This window comes from Paramisgurnus dabryanus, chromosome 24 (assembly GCF_030506205.2).
Source record: "Paramisgurnus dabryanus chromosome 24, PD_genome_1.1, whole genome shotgun sequence".
NCBI lineage: Eukaryota > Metazoa > Chordata > Actinopteri > Cypriniformes > Cobitidae > Paramisgurnus > Paramisgurnus dabryanus.
This window is the reverse complement of record NC_133360.1, coordinates 21,689,046-21,711,876: the sequence shown is the minus strand read 5'-3', so window position 1 is coordinate 21,711,876 and position 22,831 is coordinate 21,689,046. Positions and strand designations below refer to the sequence as shown.

The 22,831-nt window shown below is 38.3% G+C and overlaps 1 protein-coding gene across 2 annotated transcripts; it reads right to left on the bottom strand.

The window, feature by feature from the left end:
- Positions 1–8,941: 8,941 nt before the first annotated feature.
- Positions 8,942–17,231, bottom strand: LOC135740872 (uncharacterized). 2 transcript variants are annotated; one of them, XR_010529288.1, is made up of 2 exons: positions 9,638–17,231; positions 8,942–9,028 (listed from the first exon to the last, which is right to left on the bottom strand). XR_010529288.1 is itself a non-coding variant. In XM_065259413.1 (2 exons), the coding sequence occupies exon 2, from the start codon at positions 16,057–16,059 to the stop codon at positions 10,210–10,212; it is 5,850 nt and encodes a 1,949-aa protein (XP_065115485.1). In that variant the 5' UTR covers positions 16,060–16,261; positions 16,871–17,231; the 3' UTR covers positions 8,948–10,209. The 2 variants fall into 2 exon arrangements, 1 of the variants encoding a protein (XP_065115485.1); XM_065259413.1 differs by having other exon boundaries at positions 8,948–16,261; positions 16,871–17,231.
- Between the last annotated feature and the right edge of the window lie 5,600 nt (positions 17,232–22,831).

Sequence of the window (22,831 nt, the reverse complement as noted above, 5' to 3'; positions counted from 1 at the left end):
AAAAAAAAAACTTTTTTGTAAAAAAATATTTTGTACAAATATGTACAAATTCTTAAATTATGATGCGCAAAACGACCCAAGAAAATAAGTCTAGTTTTTAGTCTAGTTTTTTGTCTAGTTTTTAGACCAAAAATATCAAATTTAAGTGATTTTGTGCATAAAACAAACAAAAAAATCTGCCAATGGGGTAAGCATTTAAAAAAAAAATTAAAAACTAAATTTAAGAAAAATTGAAGAAAATTTTCCTCACCCCATAGGCAGATATTTTTGCTTGTTTAAAGCATAAATTCACTTAAATTGTTTAGTTTTTGTTTAATAACTAGACTTATTTTTTACGTCATTTTGTTCATCAAGAAAATACATCTTGATTTAAGAATTTTTGATATTTCTACTGAATACAAGACAAAAAATCTAAGTAAGAAAGTCAGATTTTTAAGAAAAAAAATCTTTGTATTTTTGTCTTGTTTTCGGTAAAAATATCAAAAAAATGTGCCGTTATTCAATATTTTTTCCGTCCTGCTGTAATGTTTTTTCTTCTAATCTTTTGTCCCCACCACTTTTCAACACAAACTGACGCCCCTGCTGGTAACCCACTGCTTCTTGGGGTTTATTGCTTTATTTTATCTGTGTTATTAAAATAAGCAAAAATGCAAATAAAAAGCAGTATGACAATTACTATAGCCTTATAAGAAAGTTACAAATCAAATAAACAGTGCTCAAATTTTTCATACTTTTCTGTTCCCACAAGTGAACTAAACCTGTCTCTTCACTGTATGGGCTCTATCTTACACCCAGCGCAATGCGCGACGCAAGTGTCTTGAAATGCCCACTTTTTCGCCCATGGGCGTTCTGGTCTGAAAACGAGATGTGTTCAGGCGCATTGTTGGCGCGTTGCTATTTTGAGGCACATATGCTATCTGTGTTGTTGTGTTTTTACATTAAAATGTGCATGTCTTTTTTAAAGCAGAATACATCCAGTGTTGTAAATTTTAACCGGTTGGTGAAAAAGTATTCTAAAAATATTTTCTAAAAACAAAAAATCGTGGAAAAAAATGATGGTATGATAATGGTCCACATATTGAAAATTACAATTTGCAATTGCTTTTAAAAATATACTGGAAAAAAATTAATACAGTGGTCAATCAGAGGTGGTTAATAATGCAATTAAAGTATTAAAGTAAATAATTTATATTTAATAAATTGTTTTCCCATTATCCTCCAGCTTTAACTTCCAGGTTGTATTGCTGCTAGCATTTATATATAAATTCATCTTTATTGCAGGTGTCAGGCAGAATCCCCTTACTGGAAAAGCCTCAGATAAAGACATTGAATTCAACATCATTAAATGGTTGCACCTCGCTGGAGACAGAGAGGGGGGTAGGAGGGAGTGATTAAAGAAACGTGAGGCCCAACAACACATTGCCGACCCTCATTAGAGACGTCCCTGCACATCAACACTCTTCTTAACTTACCTTTTAAGTTTCTTTAACTTTATCAATTTCTCTTTAAAGTTTTTTGTACAAGTTACTCTGAATTTTCTGTGATTTTTATTACTCTCAGAGTTGAACATAACATTAATACATGCTTTAAAACATGAATTTTGGATTAAGAATTAAATAGTCTGTGGCTCTTTGAATGTAACTTATATTATTAATATTTCTTAATGTTTCAACTGAATTCCACTTAGCTGTAATTATTTATTCAAATGTATACTAAAATCTTTATTCTTAAAGCTGAAATAATTTAAACACTTGTCGAAAGTAAATTGTTTTCAGTGCATTTGTTGTTGATTGTTTCATGTACCTTTGAGTTAATAAGACTTTTACATACTGTCGGCTGCATGTGGGGCACATATGGGCAATTAGATTTTAACAGAACTCAACCATACTAAAATTGCATATAAGGCTCACATATGGGCCACATTAAATTATTTGGCTCATGTTTGGTGGAATTATGGCACTCCTTTGGTTCAGTTCTGGCAAAGAAGAGGTGTGCCATATTTGGGCCACATAAAATTACATTTGGCTCATGCTTGGTGGACTTATGGCACTGCTTTGTCGGAGATGTGGGCCATATCTGGGCCGGCAAACACAAACTAATCTGGGCCACAGCTCAGCTGTTTATCTGGCCCAAATCTGGGCCAAAGGAAATTTGCTGACTGGGTTGTGTATGTTTAGGAGGTTTCAAATATCAACATTGGCTTTCAAACATTGTGCACTCCGCTTTTAAGAGCGCTTTCTACTAGCTACTTAAAGAGTAACTAAACCCTAAACCAACTTTTTTTAGTAAATGATCTCTAAGAATGGGGCTTTATCATTGATTTTAGTTACTTTTTGACATTTGGATATAAAGTGATTCAAAACTATGGTGTAAAAATGTCTGAGTGCTGCCCTCTTCAGGTTGAGCGGTGGCTACTGCAGTTGAATTTTCATATTGGATTTTGTGTCTTAAAAATACCTAGTAAGCAGGTTCAAGCTCTACCGAGCCCGTCTCATGACATGGTAAAACTTTTTTTTTAAATCGTGGCCACGAATTAGCAATTCGTTCCCACGAATTATTAAATCGTGGCCACGTTTTAGTAATTCGTTCCCTCGTTTAAGCTAAATCGTGCCCACGTTTAAGTAATTCGTTCCCTCGTTTAAGCTAAATCGTGCCCACGTTTTAGTAATTCGTTCGCTCGTTTAAGCTAAATCGTGCCCACGTTTTAGTGCCCAGAATTTCATTTAAACCATCGGGACATTATTAACACAATGCACATCTATTAAAAGATCAAATTCACTATACACATTATTAATGACGCATACTAAAATCAGTTTTATAAATTTTTGCCCAGTATTTCATTAAAATCATCAGAATAGTGACGCTTATCGCAGCTCAATACATTAATACATTGCTATTAAGGATACAATTCATACACCTGGGTCGTGTATAAATCCAGTTTTATTAATTTTTTCCCAGAATTAAAAAAAAAACATTGGGACATAACCAGGGGTTAAATTGGGATTTGTTATGTGGGGGGGCTCTGCGGGGAGGGGTACTTCAAGGTGTAACATGTTAAATACTGATGATAGCAAAGCCACTGGTGTGTTTCAATGACATTCTGGACCTCTGATAGGATTTGATAAGGTTCAGCTTTAAAGCTGTGCCAGAGGTTGACACAAAATATTTTAAAAAGAGCATCTGAATTTTAAATTATGCAAATCTATGAGTTTGACACCCTATATCCATTTGTTCCACATGTCATTATGCACAACTGATCAAACTTTAAAGGAAGTTAAAAGAATCAACCTCCTTGAATAATTCTAGGCATAAGATAGGCCAGTGTTTCTAAACCCTGGTCCTCAAGGACGCCCTTCCAGAATGTTTTAGATGTCTCCTTAATTAACACACCTGATTTAAATTATTAGCTTGTAAGGGAGACATTCTAGAAGGAGTCTGATGAGTTAGTTCAGGTGTTTTAAATTAGGAGACATCTAAAACTTTCTGGAAGGGTGTCCTTGAGGACCAGGGTTGAGAACACTGAGATAGGCTACCCCAAAAGACTAAATTAACAAGAAAAGGTACAACACACAGTACTGTATCATCAACATGTCTTATAAATTAGCCATAGAGATTCCCTATGCTGGTCAGCAGCTAAAACAATCATATAGTTAGGTTTGATTTGTGTAATTAAAATACATTATTTTATTAAACTATACAATAGTTATATCCAGTGTTATCCTTAACATAATGTAATTAGATGAGTGACATACATGCTTTAATCCTTTACACGTTACTAGTCTTCTATGAAGTTTTCTCAACGTGGGCACCATTATTCTCTCTCTCTCTCTCTCTCTCTCTCTCTCTCTCTCTCTCTCTCTCTCTCTCTCTCTCTCTCTCTCTCTCTCTCTCTCTCTCTCGCTCTCTCTCGCTCTCTCTCGCTCTCTCTCGCTCTCTCTCGCTCTCTCTCGCTCTCTCTCGCTCTCTCTCTCTCTCTCTCTCGCTCTCTCGCTCTCTCGCTCTCTCTCTCTCTCTCTCTCGCTCTCTCTCGCTCTCTCTCGCTCTCTCTCGCTCTCTCTCGCTCTCTCTCTCTCTCTCTGCGCGCATGCGTTGAGTGAGCGGGAGCGTGCATGGGGAGCGTTTGATCGCGGTGTGAGTGTTTGAAAACTTTTTCTATCTTTATTTCTCTTTTAGTAGTGTTAGCGTTTAAACTGTGTTTTTGTGGTAAAGATAGTAGTAAGAGGTGATTGTTTAAGGGAGTTTTTTCGCTCCCAGTCTGTGCACTGGGAGCATGGCTGCTCCAGGTGCGGAGAGTTTGGAGTATTTAACGAGACGTCATGGAGTGAAAATTGATACTACCGCTAATGTAGAAGAGTGTGTTTTAGCGGTGGCTGCTTTAGTTGGACATGAGAATGTATTATCAGCATCACGGATGAATAGTGCTATTGTCATTTTTCTGAAGACGATTGATTTGGCAAATGTGGTAGTTGAGAAAATGGACATCTTATCCGTGCCTGTCCGAGAAAAGTGAATGATGTTGTTTCTGATAATGTGACTGAAGTACAGAATGTTGTTAATGAACGTGACGCTGAAATGCCTGGTGCGAGTATAGCGCCAGTTGCTGTTTTGGAAAATGCACATGCCAGTTCTGAGAGCTTAGAGAATACAAACGTTGTTAAGAATGGAATAATTACAGAGGGAGCTGAAACAATCAAAGCCCCGTCTGTCGAAAAGGAAACTGAATGCGAGTCTGACGAGTCAGAAAACAGTAATGGCGAAAATAGGGCTATGGTAATTGAACAGGTAAATCTATTAGTTGATACCCCCGTGTTAGAAGATGAAGGATGTTTTTTTAAAACTCCCCAAAAAAGAAAACTGATGACTTGTCATTCTGATAAGCAAGCAAAAAAAACAGATAACCTCAGTGTGAGTCAGACTGACACTGATAGTGAAAGTGACATCTCAGAGTGTAGTTTTAGTGCCAGTCTGCCTCAAGGTGGCTTCTCCAGCCGAACTTACACTGTTGATGATATAAAGGCTTTCTTAAAGGTGACCAAAAATCTGAGGAAGGTGAAAATAGAAGAGTATTTTCCTGATATATTGCAGTTCATTGAAAAAGTAAAGCTTTTTAGAAGTGAAAGCTGCTTTACTGATCAAGAGGGTTATCGGCTAAAGAAAATCCTTACAAAGTTAAACACCCAGTTAAGTGAGCCAGGTGAAAATAACTAGAATGGTTTGAATAACTCTTATTGGCTTTTTTGCTTTTTTTGCTCTCTTCTTTCCTTTTTGATGGGGGAAATAAATTTTGCATCTTTAAATGTTAATGGTGCAAGAGACATCAAGAAGAGAGCTCAAATCTTTGAACAAATGAAAAGTAAAAAGATTGATGTGTTGTTTTTGCAAGAAACTCACAGTGATGTTTTAAATGGTGTAGACTGGGCTAAAGAATTTAACGGATTGGTGATTTTAAGCCATTATACCTCTTTAAAGGGGACATTCCACAAGACGTTTTTAAGATATTAAATAAATCTTTGATGTCCCCAGAGTACATATGTGAAGTTTTAGCTCAAAATACCATATAGGTAATTTATTGTGACATGTTAAAATAGGCACTTTATGGGTCTGAGCAAAAATGCACCGTTTTTGTGTGTATCCCTTTAAATCCAAACGAGCTGCTCGGGTGGGCGGAGTCTCAAGCGCTCGCGCTGTAGACATGACAGAGCATTGAGGAAGATTCTCTCACGACAGAAGTTAGTGAGCGATGTTCAGCATTATATATTTGAACAAGTTTAAAAAGTCAATCATCTGTTTTATGCATACTAAATACATGTTTATCAGCAGATGGGGAACATTGTGGAATAAAAATAAAGACTTTTAGCTCTCATGCTGCTACCAGTGTTTTAAACAGGCACAATGATTTTCAGCATTACAAATAAAATACACGTCCACAAACACTCAGAAGTTTACTTTTTGACCAAACCACACGAGCACATTTAAATGATATGTAATAAAACAACACTTTTTATGCTTAAACTTTAGAGAAACAGATCAAATGACATGTTTAAGTTTATTGTGTACACATATTGAACACATTCGCGTTTCTGTCAGTCTCTCATCTATCTTGTAACTCCTCGTATTCATTTGAAACTTGAGAGAAACATTAAACAACATATTTACTTATTGTGTATGATAGTGAATATGCGTTGTTCACTCACTCTGTCTCGTGCAGTGCATTAATCCTCGTGTTCATTCATATAAACTTCAGAGAAACATATTAACCAATATACTTGAAAGCGAACTGTCGCGTTGCTCTCTCTCTCTCTCTCTCTCTCTCTCTCTCTCTCTCTCTCTCTCTCTCACTCACTCGCTCTCTCTGTTGCACTAAGGTAAGGTTAATCCTTTAGAACGTTAATTCAATCTTTAGAAAGATTATTAAAACTACAAGTTATAAGATTGAAGGCTCCTGTTTGTGTTTGAGGGAATACAAACGCGTCATGCTGTCAGTCATACTTTCTCTGGGTCACTCGCACTCGAGGTAGCGTCATGGTTGGATAGCGCAGTTGAAGGGGCGGTATCATTATAATCAGATCCCTTACCTACGTCATGTGGGGACCGAAATCCGCATGACCTATTTATTCACATGCTTGCAGAGAGAGCCTTACCAAAACAAAGTTACAGGGTTGCTATTTTTCATGTTTTCTGGGTTGGTAGAAGCACTGGGGACCCGATTATAGCACTTAAACATGGAAAAAGTCAGATTTTCATGGAATGTCCCCTTTAAGTGGTGGAGTTGCGGTGTTATTTTCAAAGAGTTTTATTCCACACTCTTATAATGTTGAAGAAGTAATTAAAGGAAGGGTGTTGAAAGTTAAAGCTTTATTTGAAAATTGCTCTTTTGTTTTTGTTTGTGTGCATACCCCAACTGTGGCATTGGAAAGAATGCTTTTTTTGAATACACTGGACAATGTTTTAAAGGATTGTAATACTGATGATTTTTTAATATTGGGAGGAGATTTCAATTGCACGGAAAGTGCTTTGGATAGAAATCATGTTGAACCACACATGCAATCAAGAAAGAGGTTAACTCAACTCATTAAGTCTCACAGTATTTTTGATGTTTGGAGGAATTTTCATGACACACAGAGACAATATACATGGGCCCATGTTCATGATGGGCAGGTGTCTTTGGCAAGGCTTGACAGATTTTATGGTTTTAAACATCAATCGAGTATGTTTAGAGAATGTTTAATTTTTCCTGTATGTTTTTCTGACCATAATTTGGTAAAATGTGTTATGGCAAAAAACTGTGTCAAATCAAAAAGCGCCTATTGGCATTTTAATAATAGCCTGCTATGTGACTCTCTTTTTAGAGAAGCTTTTAAAGAGTTTTTTTTTAATGCTAAAGCTATGAAATCTTCTTTTTCGACATTACAGCAGTGGTGGGATTTTGTAAAGTTGCAGATTAAACAGCTGTGTCAACAATACACCCTCAACGCTACAAGAGATATTAAAGGGTCAATGAGTGTATTAGAAGAAGATTTAATGAAGTTACAAGAACGTGTTGAATTATCAGATGATGTTAATTTTATGGAACAAGTTAAAGAAAAGAAAAAATTATTGGGTGAAATGTTAGGATTATCAACACAAGGTGCTTTAATTAGATCTAGATTTCAAAGTGCTGAACTAATGGACGCTCCTTCAAAGTTTTTTTTCAATTTGGAAAAAAGAACGGTCAGAAAAAATTTATTCATGGCTTGCGGTCTGACACAGGAGTTTTATTAACTGATGCTTTTGATATTAGAACAAGAGCAGTACAGTTTTATAAGGATTTATATAAGAATGAAATTTCAGAAGTAAAAGATGATAATTTGGGTTTTTTTCAGAACTTACCACATATAACTAAAGATCTTGATAAGGATTTAAGTAAAGCACTAAATTTAAGTGAACTTAAAGATGCCCTTAGTAAAATGGAAAGTGGTAAAACACCTGGTATAGATGGTATCACAATTGAATTTTATAAATCTTTCTGGCCAGAGGTTGGCCCAGAATTACTTACAGTTTTTAATGAGAGCTTAAAAGAGGGGCGTTTGCCACAGAGTTGCCGTAGAGCGATTATTACCGTACTCCCCAAAAAAGGAGATTTAAATGAAATTTCTAACTGGAGACCGATAAGTTTATTATGTAATGATTACAAAATACTTTCTAAAACTTTAGCGGTTAGATTAGGTAAAGCTCTTGAATATATTATCCATCCAGATCAATCATACTGTGTTCCGGGCAGGAAAATTTTTGACAATGTCTCTTTCGTTAGAGATATTTTAGACTGTGGAAAACTGTTTAATTTAGATTTTGGGCTGATATCAATTGACCAGGAAAAAGCCTTTGATAGGGTTGAGCACATGTACTTATGGAGCGTTTTAGAAGCATTTGGTTTTAGTTCAGGTTTTATTTCAATGGTTAAAGTTTTGTATTGTGCCATTGAGAGTGTTTTAAAGATCAATGGTGACTTGTGCTCTCCTTTTGGAGTGTATAGAGGTGTCAGACAAGGCTGTGCACTATCAGGAATATTATATACTTTGGCTATAGAACCTCTGTTAAATAAATTAAGAACTGTTGTGTGTGGACTGTGTATACCAAATTGTACCCAAAATTTTAAGTTATCAGCTTATGCTGACGATGTTGTTGTTATAATCAGTGGATCTAATGATGTAAATGTGTTGTCAAAGACCTTAAATGATTTTAATTTTCTTTCATCCGCTAAAGTGAACTGGAAAAAAAGTGAAGCCATATTAGTTGGTAAATGGCTAAGAGGTGAACCAAAGCTTCCTGAAGGCTTAAAGTGGACCAGAGATGGTTTTAAATATCTTGGAGTTTTTTTGGGGAGTGATGATGTTGTGAAAATGAATTTTGAAGACACTGTTGAAAAAGTAAAAGGGCGACTGGACAAGTGGAGGTTTTTACTTTGTAGCATCCCCGGCTGAACAGATGACAACTGACTCTCAACTGATGTTTATGAAAGATTTAATTTCTAGGACAAACACCGTAAGAGCTGAATAAAAACAAACAAACAGATAATTAATTAGTCATTTGCCCACAAGTTAAACATTAATGTCCATAAACACATAATACACATTTACACTGTCTTAGACCATATATAGTCTGACAATAAATCACATTTTAGTCTACAGGCTCATTTAGTATCACTCCCTTACCGTACTGTAATCCTTAATAATATAAATTATTTACACTTGGCAGTAACAATATTTAGTGCAAATAAAGACTACTAAAAGGTTTTAGATGATTGATAATCTTCAAATAAAGTGCTAACTTAAAGACTAAACCATTTAATGGATTACAAAAATCTCATTTTAAAGTGCAATGTTAGCTTAATTAACACTGGACTGGAGTTAACCTTTTAGTACAAATGACTCAATTAGAGAAAAACATATATTACCAAATAAAGACAGTTTCATACTAAACTATTTAGGATGCAATAAACAGAAATAAGACGATATCAGCAACATTAACAAATATACGCAATTGACCCGTCTAACATTCACGAACAGCTTCAGATGAGATTAATTAAAAGATTAAGCAAAGTAAAATAAACATATGAAAGTCTCAAAGTTCACCAAACAGTACAAAATCACAACAGTACCTTGTGCCCTTTGTCAGCCAGGAGCTTAGTTGGAGAAATAAACCTTTTTTAACAGCATGTACAAAACGATCACCTTACGTCTCCGGTAGCGTTAATCAGACTGACGCTTCCCTTAGAAAGTGCGCGAAAATACACACACAGCGCCTCCGCACTTCCTCTCATATTTCAAAATAAAAGTATGTGGTAAAAACATAAGCACTAAAACAAAACCAATCACAAAAAAGTACACTTTAAGCATTCAACAAAATCAATATTTAACTAAAGCAAAAATAAATAAATAGCTCTTTAGCAGCATTTTGCTCAAAGTTTAGCAATAAGGTCCTTTTTGGTGAAAGCCTTTTTGTACAGTTCCTTGACAACATCGCCCTCTACAGCTTGAGGTAAAGATGTCAGCTCACTTCATTGATGGGGGAATTAGTGGTCATTTACACTCCCACCAAATCATGAGTGATTTATATGTCATTAAGGAATATAAATGACCAATGATTTTTAAAGACTTAAAGTAAAAAAGTAACCTTTAACTGAAAACCCAATATAATGAAAAGGATACACGTGGTTGTATCTGGAAGCGGCTAGACGGCCTCTAGCAACAGTATCAGCTTCTGGACTGGCCTTTCAATGACAGACAGCTTATTAAGGCGACGACCATCCTTTTCCAGATGCCGGTCACCAAGACATATCTTAACCCTTCTCACAAGCCCGTCTTTATCTGTAGTAGTCTCTGTAACTCTGGCCAGCCGCCACTCATTCCTGGGCAGATTGTCAGCCTTCTCCATGACAATATCTCCTACTTGTAGGTTTCTCTTTGCTGTGTGCCAGCGCTGTCTGGTGGCAATGTTGGATAAATACTCCTTACGCCAACGACTCCAAAACTGCTCGGCGAGATACTGGACATGTCGCCACCTTTTCCTTGCATAGATGTCTTCTCTGAGGAATCTGCCTGGTGGTGGTAGTGCTGGAATAGACTTCATGGTAAGCAGGTTATTAGGAGTGAGAGGTGCAAGGCTGTTGGGGTCATTTAGGTTGTCGACCGAGAGTGGTCTACTGTTTACGATTGCCATTGCTTCATAAAAGAATGTCCGGAGTGATGCATCGTCCAGTCTGTCAGAAGAAAGTGAGAGAGTTGAGCGTAGAACATTTCTTACTGTTCTGATTTGTCTTTCCCATATTCCACCTGCATGGCTTGAATGGGGCGCATTTAGGACAAAGTCGCACTGTTTCTCAGCTAAGAACACTGTCAGACGATCCTCGTCAATCTCCTTGAGAGCATTCTTAAGCTCATTCTTGGCTCCTACAAAGTTGGTGCCTTGGTCACATTTGATTTCACGTACTGCTCCCCGTAATGCAATGAAACAGCGCAGGCCATTGATAAAGGCATCTGTTGACATGTCATTAAGCATTTCAATATGAATAGCTCTGGAGCTGAAACATGTGAATAGAAGGCCATACCTTTTATGTTCTTTCCGACTCTGTTTGGTGATAAAAGGACCAAAGCAGTCCATACCACAGTACGTGAATGGTGGAGATGGATTTGTACGCTCTGAAGGGAGGTCAGCCATTCTTTGTTCCTCTGTGGGTCTCCTAAGCTTCCGACATGTTACACAATGATGCACATGGGAGGCTACTGCTCTGTTCATACCTGGAATCCAGTAGCCTTGTGATCTGATCTCATTAATTGTAAGGCCCTTTCCTTGGTGTTTGACATTCACATGACATTGAGAGATAATCATCTTTGTTACGTGGTGATCTTTAGGTATGACTGCTGGGTGTTTGACTGAGTTGGGTAGGGTTGCATCGCAAAGCCTTCCTCCCACCTTGAGTACTCCTCCTTGATCTAGGAAGGCATCAAGACGATATAACTTGCTGCCAGGTGACAGCTGGGCTCCCTTGCTCAACAACTTGATATCCTTAGGATATGTGTTTCTTTGTAAGTCCTTAATGATGATGCATTTGGCATTTTCTCGTTCAGCTACAGTACTATGACTGTTGGACTTATCTCCTTTGGCTCGGCGAACAAGGCGAGCTACAGCTTGGACAGCTCTAGACCATGAAGACAGCTTTAACAAGCGGTCTGAGAGGCTGATTTCTGTTGTTTCTGTACTCAGTGTCTGAACTTGTCTCACTTCAGGATCTCCAATTGCTAGTGCAATGTCAATATCTGCAACAGGCGGTATGTCTTTCTTCCATAAGAAACTTGGCCCTGTCAACCAGTTCGAGGTAAGAATCTCACCAGCGTTCAAACCTCTTGACGCATGGTCAGCTGGGTTTTCAGTAGTGGGAACATATCTCCACTGTTGAGGATTAGTGCTGAGATGGATCTTCTGGACTCTGTTTGCCACGAACGTATGAAAGCGCCGTGCTTCGTTGTTTATGTATCCCAAGACTACTTGAGAATCGGTCCAGAAATGTTCTTCTATGTCTGCATATTTCAGCTCCTGTTTCAGCATTTTGCTCATGGCAACTGAGATGACGGCAGCCGTCAGTTCGAGCCTGGGAATAGTCTGGATCTTAATGGGAGCAACTCTGGATTTCCCTATGACCAGGGCACAATGGATGTTTCCTTCTTCACTTGTTAATCTTAAATAGGAACACTGGCCATATCCGCTGTTACTGGCATCAGAGAAGTGATGCAGTTCTCTTTTGATGACCTTTCCAAAGTTTGCAGGCGCATAGCAGCGAGGTATATCGATCCGCTCCAAGTTCACAAGATCAGCTTTCCAAAGCTCCCACCTTGGCTGCAATTCTTCAGGAAGGGGATCATCCCAGCCTGTTCCATTTCTGCACATTTCCTGAAGCACTAATTTTCCATTGAGCAGGAAAGGAGCAATAAAGCCCAGCGGATCGTACAGTGATGCAACTGTGGATAGTATGCCACGGCGTGTTGCTGGCTGGTCTTTGAGGTTAACAGAGAATCTAAATCTGTCAGAATCAATGTGCCAGTGGATCCCTAAAGCTCTCTCTAGGGGTGTGTCGTCAAAGTTGAGGTCAAATGACTTTACTTCAACAGCTCGTTCAGAAACTGGAATGCTATCCAGAACAACTCTGTCATTGGAAATAAATTTGTGCAGTCTAAGACCACCTAAGGCGCACAGTTGACGAGCTTCTCTTGCTACCTGAACAGCTTCTTCTGTACTGGCTACACTGGTGACACCATCATCTACATAGAAGTCTGTTGTGATGAATTTTGAGCCAAGAGGATACATGGACTCATATTCCTTAGCGAGATGTTTTAGGCCATAGTTGGCGCATCCAGGTGATGAAGTAGCACCGAAGAGATGGACCTTCATGCGGTATTCTTGTGGGTGTGAAGACAAGTTTCCATTTTTCCACCAGAGAAAACAGAGGTAATTTCGATCTGCTTCTTCCACATGAAACTGGTGAAACATCTTTTCCACATCGCACATAAGGGCGACGGGATGTTGTCTGAACCTTACAAGAACACCAGTCAGATTATTCATTAAATCTGGACCTTGGAGTAAATGGTTGTTAAGGCTGGTACCCTGGTACTTGGCGGAGCAGTCGAAGACAACACGGAGCTTGTCTGGCTTTTTGGGATGGTACACCCCGTGATGAGGGATGTACCAGTTCTCTCCATCCTTTCCTTCCCTATATACTTCTTCTGCATCACCCTTTTCAATTACCTCTTCCATAAACCTTACGTAGTGTTCCTTGTACCTTTCATCTTTCAACAGTTTCCTTTTGAGATGATCGAGCCTTAGAATGGCAAGCTGTTTATTGTTAGGCAAATGAGGTCTTGCTCTGAAAGGGAGAGGCATCTCGTAATGTCCGTAGTCATTCTTCCTGATGCCTTGCTGCAGTTTGGTCAAGAAGAGGATGTCATCCTGTGAAACTGTTTTATTGTCTTCACCATCATCTTTGAAGTCAGACTCCAATACTTTAATAACATCTGCTGGAGTCACTGGGGGGAGCTCTTTAATGCTGACTCGATGACAAATGGTATTGAAACTTTGCAATTCATGGTCTGATGACAGACGACCAACAACGCTCCATCCTAGGTCTGTATGAATTGCATAGGGTTCATCGTCTCCTCCCAAAATTACCTCTTTTGGTGCCAAAGCCCTTGGACAGCTGTAGCCTATGAGAAGGCCAACCTCACAATCTTGCAGAGGTGGAATTTTGTCCACTATTGTAGAGAGATGCTTCCAATGTCGTGCTGTGTCACAAGTAGGGATGTGAGTACGGCTCACTGGAATAGAGTCCTTAGTGTAGGCAGGAGGCAGACTGAGAAAAACAGAGGAATTGTAGCCTCTTACTTTGAGTCCCGACACTCTTTCACTCGGCATGATAACATCCTTTGCAGTCATAGTTGTTAATTTCAGTCTCACAGGACAGGAGTCAGCATGTAGCTTGTTGCTCAATTCTCGTTCGATAAACACAGTATCACTCTGGGTGTCAAGCAGAGCATAAACAAGTTTTTCAGAGCCTGGATTCCTCTCAGTTGATACCCACACTGGCACGATCATTGAAGTATTGGTGGAAGTTTCATGATTCTCTACTTTGTGAGATGTAGCAGTAGTTGTCTCTGTGTCACCTTGGTTTGAGACTCGTGCAGGGATGAATTTCTTTGTGTAGTTTTCATCATGTAGACATGTTGGATGTCTACCTTTGCAGCTGTCACAGGACAAACGGTGACGGCAGTCTTTTGCAGCGTGGCCCGGTTTCATGCAACCGTAGCAGAGTTTGTTCTCCTTCACATATTTCCGTTTCTCTTCCAGGGATGTTGCCAAAAATTTAGAACAGCTGTGAATCTTATGCTTTCTGTCTTTGCAGAAGAGACACGTGATATAATTTCCTTTAACAGGGCTTTGTTCATTTTCATCATTCTGTTTATCTTCTGTAGCTGTTCGAATGTGAAAGACGTTAGCCTTGTTCCTTTTACTGTCCTTATGATTCCATTTTTCTGAAATGTGGTCAGAGGCACGAAGAGCGCTGAAGGAGGTGACTGGATTACATGTAATCTCTGCTTCCATTGACATGAAGGTGACAAAATCTATAAACTTTGGAAAGTCATGAGTCTCAATCAGTGTCTGCGTGACCTGACGGTTCCACCGTGCTGCTGCCCAATCTGGTAATTTGTGTACGAGTTTTTGGTTTTCATCACAGTCATTCAGTATTTCGAGCCCTTTGACGTGAGGCATAGCTTGATGACATGCGTTCAAGAAGTCTGAGAATTCTCTGAACCCTTCAGCATCCTTAGACTGAATCTTAGGCCATTTGGATAGTTTTTCCCTGAATGCCTTCTGTATGACAAATGGCTGTCCATACCGTTGATTCAGCTTGTTCCATGCGTCATTATAAGCCTCATCATCATTCCTGTAGAAGATGCCATCAAGAGATTTGCGGGCTGGCCCACCAACATACCTTTTTAAATAGTGCAGCTTGTCAGCAGAAGATATGGCCTTTCCATGAATGAGCGACACAAATGCAGCCTTCCACTCAATGAATTGGATAGGATCACCAGTGAATATGGATGGTTCTGTTGTAGGCAGCCTGTTTAGGGCTATGCTATCTTGTACAGCTTGAGCGAGATAAGCTATATCAGATTTTGGAGGTGAGGATTTAGCTGTGATGTCAGTAGGACGTGATGTTGTAATGTTGGTAGGACATTGAACGGGAAATGGAAACACCTGCCGCTGCGCCATTAAGCTTACATCCTGGTGTTCTCCTGCATTTGAGTTTGAAGAACGAATGCTGACTTCCTGTGACATTTCTTGATCATATGCTTGCAGTCTGGCTCTAGCCGCTTTTAGATCCTTCTCTACCTTTAGTTTTTCCAGTTCACACTTCCGTGCTTCGATCTCTTGAATTAATGAGTATTCTGCTTCTTTGGCTGCTAATTCAGCTGCTGCATCTGCCCGCTTCGCTGCAATTGACATAACCGTAGACCTTGATGATGTGGGGCATGAGACTGTGGATCCGTAGACAGAGCGAGCATGATCATGATGGAGTAACTCACGAAGGCTGTGTTTTACATTTTCTTGTTCAAAGTCCTCAAGGCATGCCATTCTGTCAAAAATGATCTTTGAAATATCTTTTGTCACAGCTTCACAAGTATCAATTCTGCGTCTAGTGTCACTGGATGGAGCAATGTGATCTCTGATTTCCAGGTAAACTTGCATGACATCATCCCTTCCCTTCTCAAGTATATTAATAAGTGCTACCAGTTGGCTCTCACTGACGTCTTTTTTTAACTCCTTCCTTGTGTCGCGAGCCAACTCTTTCCATTGTTCGTACAGCTGAAGCAATTTTTTCTCCTTTTTCAGGGCTTCCTCCTTTATATATGCACGCATCTTCTCCGTAGGGTTCCGTTGTCGACCAGAACGGCGAAGCTCCTCCTCTTCTGTTCCATCAGGAGCGGCCTCCACTTGCTGTTCTGGGTCTTTAGTTTCAGATGCATCCATTTTCTTTAAAGGAGTGCCACAGACAAATCAATTCCTTTGGTTGTCATTAGACAGCTTTCAGAGGTGTGGTAGAACTGATGGCGTGAAGCTGTTGTTCTTCTGGGTAAAGCTCTTACTGTAGCATCCCCGGCTGAACAGATGACAACTGACTCTCAACTGATGTTTATGAAAGATTTAATTTCTAGGACAAACACCGTAAGAGCTGAATAAAAACAAACAAACAGATAATTAATTAGTCATTTGCCCACAAGTTAAACATTAATGTCCATAAACACATAATACACATTTACACTGTCTTAGACCATATATAGTCTGACAATAAATCACATTTTAGTCTACAGGCTCATTTAGTATCACTCCCTTACCGTACTGTAATCCTTAATAATATAAATTATTTACACTTGGCAGTAACAATATTTAGTGCAAATAAAGACTACTAAAAGGTTTTAGATGATTGATAATCTTCAAATAAAGTGCTAACTTAAAGACTAAACCATTTAATGGATTACAAAAATCTCATTTTAAAGTGCAATGTTAGCTTAATTAACACTGGACTGGAGTTAACCTTTTAGTACAAATGACTCAATTAGAGAAAAACATATATTACCAAATAAAGACAGTTTCATACTAAACTATTTAGGATGCAATAAACAGAAATAAGACGATATCAGCAACATTAACAAATATACGCAATTGACCCGTCTAACATTCACGAACAGCTTCAGATGAGATTAATTAAAAGATTAAGCAAAGTAAAATAAACATATGAAAGTCTCAAAGTTCACCAAACAGTACAAAATCACAACAGTACCTTGTGCCCTTTGTCAGCCAGGAGCTTAGTTGGAGAAATAAACCTTTTTTAACAGCATGTACAAAACGATCACCTTACGTCTCCGGTAGCGTTAATCAGACTGACGCTTCCCTTAGAAAGTGCGCGAAAATACACACACAGCGCCTCCGCACTTCCTCTCATATTTCAAAATAAAAGTATGTGGTAAAAACATAAGCACTAAAACAAAACCAATCACAAAAAAGTACACTTTAAGCATTCAACAAAATCAATATTTAACTAAAGCAAAAATAAATAAATAGCTCTTTAGCAGCATTTTGCTCAAAGTTTAGCAATAAGGTCCTTTTTGGTGAAAGCCTTTTTGTACAGTTCCTTGACAACATCGCCCTCTACAGCTTGAGGTAAAGATGTCAGCTCACTTCATTGATGGGGGAATTAGTGGTCATTTACATACTTCCTAAAATGTCCTATAAGGGACGTATTTTGATTATTAATAATCTTGTTGCATCTGCCCTTTGGCACCGTTTGGCTTGTATAGACCCCCCAGTTGTCATTTTGACAAAAATCCAGTCAATTTTAATTGACTTTTTTTGGGACAAATTGCACTGGGTGCCGAAAAGTGTGTTGTACCTGTCAAAAGAGGATGGGGGACTTGGTCTAGTACACTTGCAGAGCAGAACGGCTGCCTTTCGTCTACAGTATGTGCAAAGACTTTTAATGTGTTCAACAGAGTCAAGTTGGATGGGCGTTGCTTGTGCAATTCTTCGGAACATTGAAGGCCTAGGCTTGGACAAAGCTTTGTTTTGGCTGGACTCTCATAGACTAAGACTTTGTGACTCTCCAGTTTTTTATCGCAACTTATTCAAAGTCTGGTCTTTATTTAAGACTAACAAGGACAACAGTGCTCCCTCTCTATTTTGGTTACTCCAAGAACCTTTGGTCTTTGGTTCACGTTTGGACCTAACACATGAAGCATCATTTGCTGTACCTGAAAGAACTTTACTGAATACCAAAGTGACAACACTTGGTCACTTACATCAAATAGCAGGACTTGATTTTAAAGATGTGTACACAGTTGCTGAGCATTTAAAGCTCAAATCATGCCGCATTGTAACAAAAGCACTTGAAAGTTGGAGATCAGCTCTCACTGATGAAGAAAAAGAGTTGTTGGAACAATATTCAAAAGGGTCTAAAAACCCTGATTGTAAAGATCCTTTTCCTGATTTAAGTGTATATCCTGTCATGGGAGAATGTGATGGTATGTTACTTAATTGTGATGATTTGAAGATTGTGAACTCTGAGGTTGCATCAGGGAAAGACTTGTATAAGATTTGTGTTAAAGTGCTTAATAAGAACTTTTTAAATAATAGGTGTGATACACCTTGGAGAGAGGTTCTTAAACTTGATGGTAATGAAAAACCAGAATGGAGAGTCTTATACAAGTCACCATTGATCAAAAAAACGGGTGATTTACAGTGGAGACTGTTGCATGGTGCAGTTGCAGTTAATGCCTTTGTGTCTTTGTTTAATGATGATTGTAATGAAGGTTGTCCCTTTTGTTCACAAAAAGAAACTCTTTTTCATGCATTCATGCACTGTGAAAGGCTAAAACCTTTATTTGACACATTGGAAATGCTTTTTATGTCTTTTAATGTGATGTTTTCAATGAAAATATTTATTTGTGGTTTTAAGTATTTAAGAAGTTGTAAACAAAAATCTCAGTTGTTGAATTTTTTGCTTGGTCAAGCAAAAATGGCAATTTATGCCTCTAGAAAAGAAAAAATTGAGACCAATGTTTTCTGTGACCTAGTAGCTGTTTTTTCAAGACTTGTGAAGGCCAGGATTTTGATTGATTTCCATTATTATAAATTGATGCATGATCTTTCACTGTTTGAATCAATTTGGTGCATTAATGGGACCCTCTGTGAGATTGTTGAAGAAGAGTTGCATTTTTCTTTTTGTTAGGTTGATTTTTTTTCTCTCTCTCCCTTTTCTGGAATAGGTGATGTGTTGTAGTCTGTTCCATTTTATGTAATAAATGTTTTCTCTCTCTCTCTCTCTCTCTCTCTCTCTCTCTCTCTCTCTCTCTCTCGTCAAATGATCCTGCGTGAGAGCGCGTTCTTGAAGTTCTGAGTTTTTTCGCTTGAGTTGCATAACTTGCACGAAGACGCATTTAAAGGGAAAAGCGCGTGTTTTCGCGGCAATTGCTGCGCCCAATTCGCGTCATTTTCATCGCCTCGTGCGAGGACGCGCCGGTTGCGTCTTTGCATTGACTTTGTATGTAATCTGTTGGTAAGTATGCCCCATAATGAATGAAAACACATTATTCCCTTTGCGTCAGCACACGCACCAGCGCAGCGAGTACACTGGCAAGAGCAGAGCACGACCTTCAGCCTATGCCCCGGCCCAATTTAAACCATGGACATAACGTGAGCTAACGCATTGATACAGTGCGATATATGGATCGAATTCATACATCTTGGGTCTTAAAGCGTTTTATTAATTCCTGCCCGGAATAATAAAAAAAACATCCGGACATTAACATGATGCTTAACGCATAAATACATTGCTATTTAAAGATCAAGTTTACTATATACCTTATTAGGGAGTCATACTTCATATACAGTTTTATTAATAAAAAAAACTAAACACAACCTTAGGGACATTAACATGACGCTTAATGCATTCTAATGCATTAAATACAGTGCTATTAAAAGATCAAAATCACTATATAACTTATTAATAAGTTATATACATATACCGTTTTATTTATTCCTGGCCAGAATTAAAAAAACATATTGGAACATTAACGTGACGCAGTAATTAATTAAACTAAATAATTCAGTGGCTTAAATATCACTAAAATGAATAATTAAAATAACTTAATAAAATCTCTTTGTCACTTGGGTGATTTTTTTTAGTTGGACAAACCAAAATAGATGATTTAATATAAAAAATAAACAGAAATTTTGTGTAATATGTACAGATATTATTTAGGTGTATACAAATAATATAATAATAATATAATCAAATAAAATAAGTATTTAACTAACAGGGCCCGGTTCCCCAAAACGTTCTTATCGCTACACTGTAAAAAATACTTTGCTGCCTTAAAATTTTTTGTTGAATCAACTCGGATTTACAAGTCATTTCAACTTACTATTATTTATCTTGACTAGAGATGAGTTGTTATAACTTCAGGTGAGTTGTTATAACTGATAAATTTAAGTTGACTTATCTCAACTATATTTTATAAGTTGTGACAACTAATTTCTGTTGACATGACTTGTAAATCTGAGTTGATTCAACAAAAAATTTTAAGGCAGCAAAGTTTTTTTTTACAGTGTAAGTAGTCCTTAACCCATGGGCGTCGGAACCATTATACGTGGGTGGGACAGGACCCACCCACTTTTTAAGACCAATGATAATGGACCCACACACTTTTTCTCTAATTTAGCGCATTTGTCTGTTCCCTTATCAAAGCGCTGTTAGTCCAAATCCAGTCCACTAGAGCAGGGATCCCTAACCTTTGCTTTTTTTACACCGCGGACCCGTTTCAGCTTTTAAACATAATTCGCGAGGGTGAGTGGACGCTGAGTTGCTGTTCGAACATAGTGCTGAAAACCTCATTTTTCAAATGTATAACGTTTTAAAGGCTCTGACCAGGGGTTTACTCTTTAAAACGTCATGAAATCCCGCTGCTACCTCACTATCATTTTGTAAAATGCTACTAAATGTAAATTGGGGTGGACGTTGTGAGAAGAACGTCGACGAGTGGGCGGGGCAACTGATCAGGGGCGCCGTAAGGGGGGGAAAAGTTAGGAAGATTCTAAGGGCCCATGAACTTTTGAGGGCCCCAGCCACAAGCTCACCACGCCGCTTTGGTCAAGCATTGTTGACCTAGTCTTATTTCAGGCAGAATGTGCCGCACACGCCCACCCGCTTATGCTGCATTTACACCAACCGCGGTAAGGGCGTGAAGCGCGAGTGATTTCAATGTTAAGTCAATGTGAAGACGCGTTGACGCGCGTCAGGAGGTCCCGCGGCGCGGAAGAGGCGTTCGGCGTTTCCGCCTCTTTCGTGCGTGAAGCTCGGGCGAAAGGCGCGAATTGAGCGTTGTGCGCGATACGCGCGGTAAGCGCGAATGGTGCTTTTTGTGCATCTAGAGGTTCACGCGAATTTGCAGCTGACGCCCGAGTTGAAAAATTTGAACTTTGTGTGTGTATTTACTGCTATTTCCTATGATATCTGCATATGTGCACTTCCTTACTATAAATGCAGTTTACACAATCTGACGCTGGAGCAATACAATGCAGTTTTCTTTCCACTGTAAAGTCTTCGCTCTGTTCACCTCAGTTTAAAAAAACACAAGGTGATTTACGTTCCCTGTTTTATGTTATGATTCTAACGCGAAGTCAGCCCTTATAAGACGTTTAAATTAACGTAGCTCGTATAAGCTAATTAACATAAACTAGAAATGCGATCGGTTACACACTTTTTTTTTGTTTTGTAACGCAATATGCCAAGGAAGGATTTTTATGCAGTCGTAAATCGAGTTGGTTGTGATAAAACTGAAATGCAACTAAGGCTAAACTAGTCAAATTATGTATATTAAAGCTTCTCAACTTGCAACAGGGTTAAGAAATCAATGGAAATCTATGTCGTAATCTGCTAGAGTTGTCATTCATTTCATTTTAGAGCCCCGTTGATTAAAAAACAGTCTGAAGAATCATTTAATAACAGTATAGCTGTTTTCTTAAAGAGTAACTAAACCCTAAACCAACTTTTTTTGGTTAATGATCTGTAAGAATGGGGTTTTATTAGTGCTGTTCATTGATTTTAGTACGTTTTTTGACATTTGGATATAAAGTGTTTCAATACTATATGGTGTAAAAACTTGCAGTCTATGGTAAAAACGTCTGAGTGCTGCCCTCTTCAGTTTGAACGGTGGCTACTGCAGTTGAATTTTCCTATTGAATGTTGGGTCCAAAAAATGCCTCGTGATGTAAGCAGGTTCAAGCTCACCACGCCGCTTTGGTCAAGCATTGTTGACCCAGTCTTATTTCAGGCAGAATGTACATAGAAAAGATGCATTGTTGTTGTTCGCCATTTTTAAATGTTACAATGTCATGTGTGTAACAGCTCAAGTATACAGTATGTCACTAAGACTATCAAAATCAAAATCAGACTAAAGCCTCAAATCTTATTGTGAGATAAAAAGCATCACAGTTTAATTTCAAGCATTAATTTCACTATGATTTCAATCGCTGACATGACATTACTCAGTCAACATTAAAGATATCAAGTTTATATTTTCACAAATGTTCTTTACATTATATAGGATTATTTTATGTGGAAAACAGTAAATCACAAAGAAATACTTCAGCTGGGTTTTCACAGGCATGGTCACATTTATCTTTAAGAATGTTGCATTTTCTCTGAATATTTGATTTAATGTACTGTATTTTTCAATTAAATTTGCATTGCACAATAAATTATCTTAGCTGCAGACATTTTAGGTCTCTATAAACATTGATAACTGTGGTCAAAACAATAGCAAAATAAATAGTTCTGTATTATTAAATTACAGACAAAGATTTTGAATAGCTACAGTAGGTTGGATTGTATGTTTGGTACGAAATGGTTATGGGGGGCCTGACCCCCTATTTTTTCATAGGGCCCAAAATTGCTAGCGGCGCCCCTGCAACTGATATAAGCTAAGATTTACTAAGATTAGCAGTATTACAGAAATAATTAAATGAATATAATATTTAATTTAAACAAAGGTCAAGTAAAACTATTATAGTTGAAATAATAGCGTGTTTGAAGATAATGAAAAGTCCTCAGAACATTAGGCTACCCAGGGGCGTAGCACAGGGTCCCGGGCCCCATAGGCAGTCCTGATGGGCCCCCTATTTTTCCATTTTAGTTTTCTAATCACTACATGAACAAACTGTATGATAACCAAACAAGATTTGATTC

What these genes read in the sequence shown, in the direction of transcription:
- LOC135740872 (XM_065259413.1), bottom strand. Translation starts at nt 16,059, where the DNA reads ATGGATGCATCTGAAACTAAAGACCCAGAACAGCAAGTGGAGGCCGCT.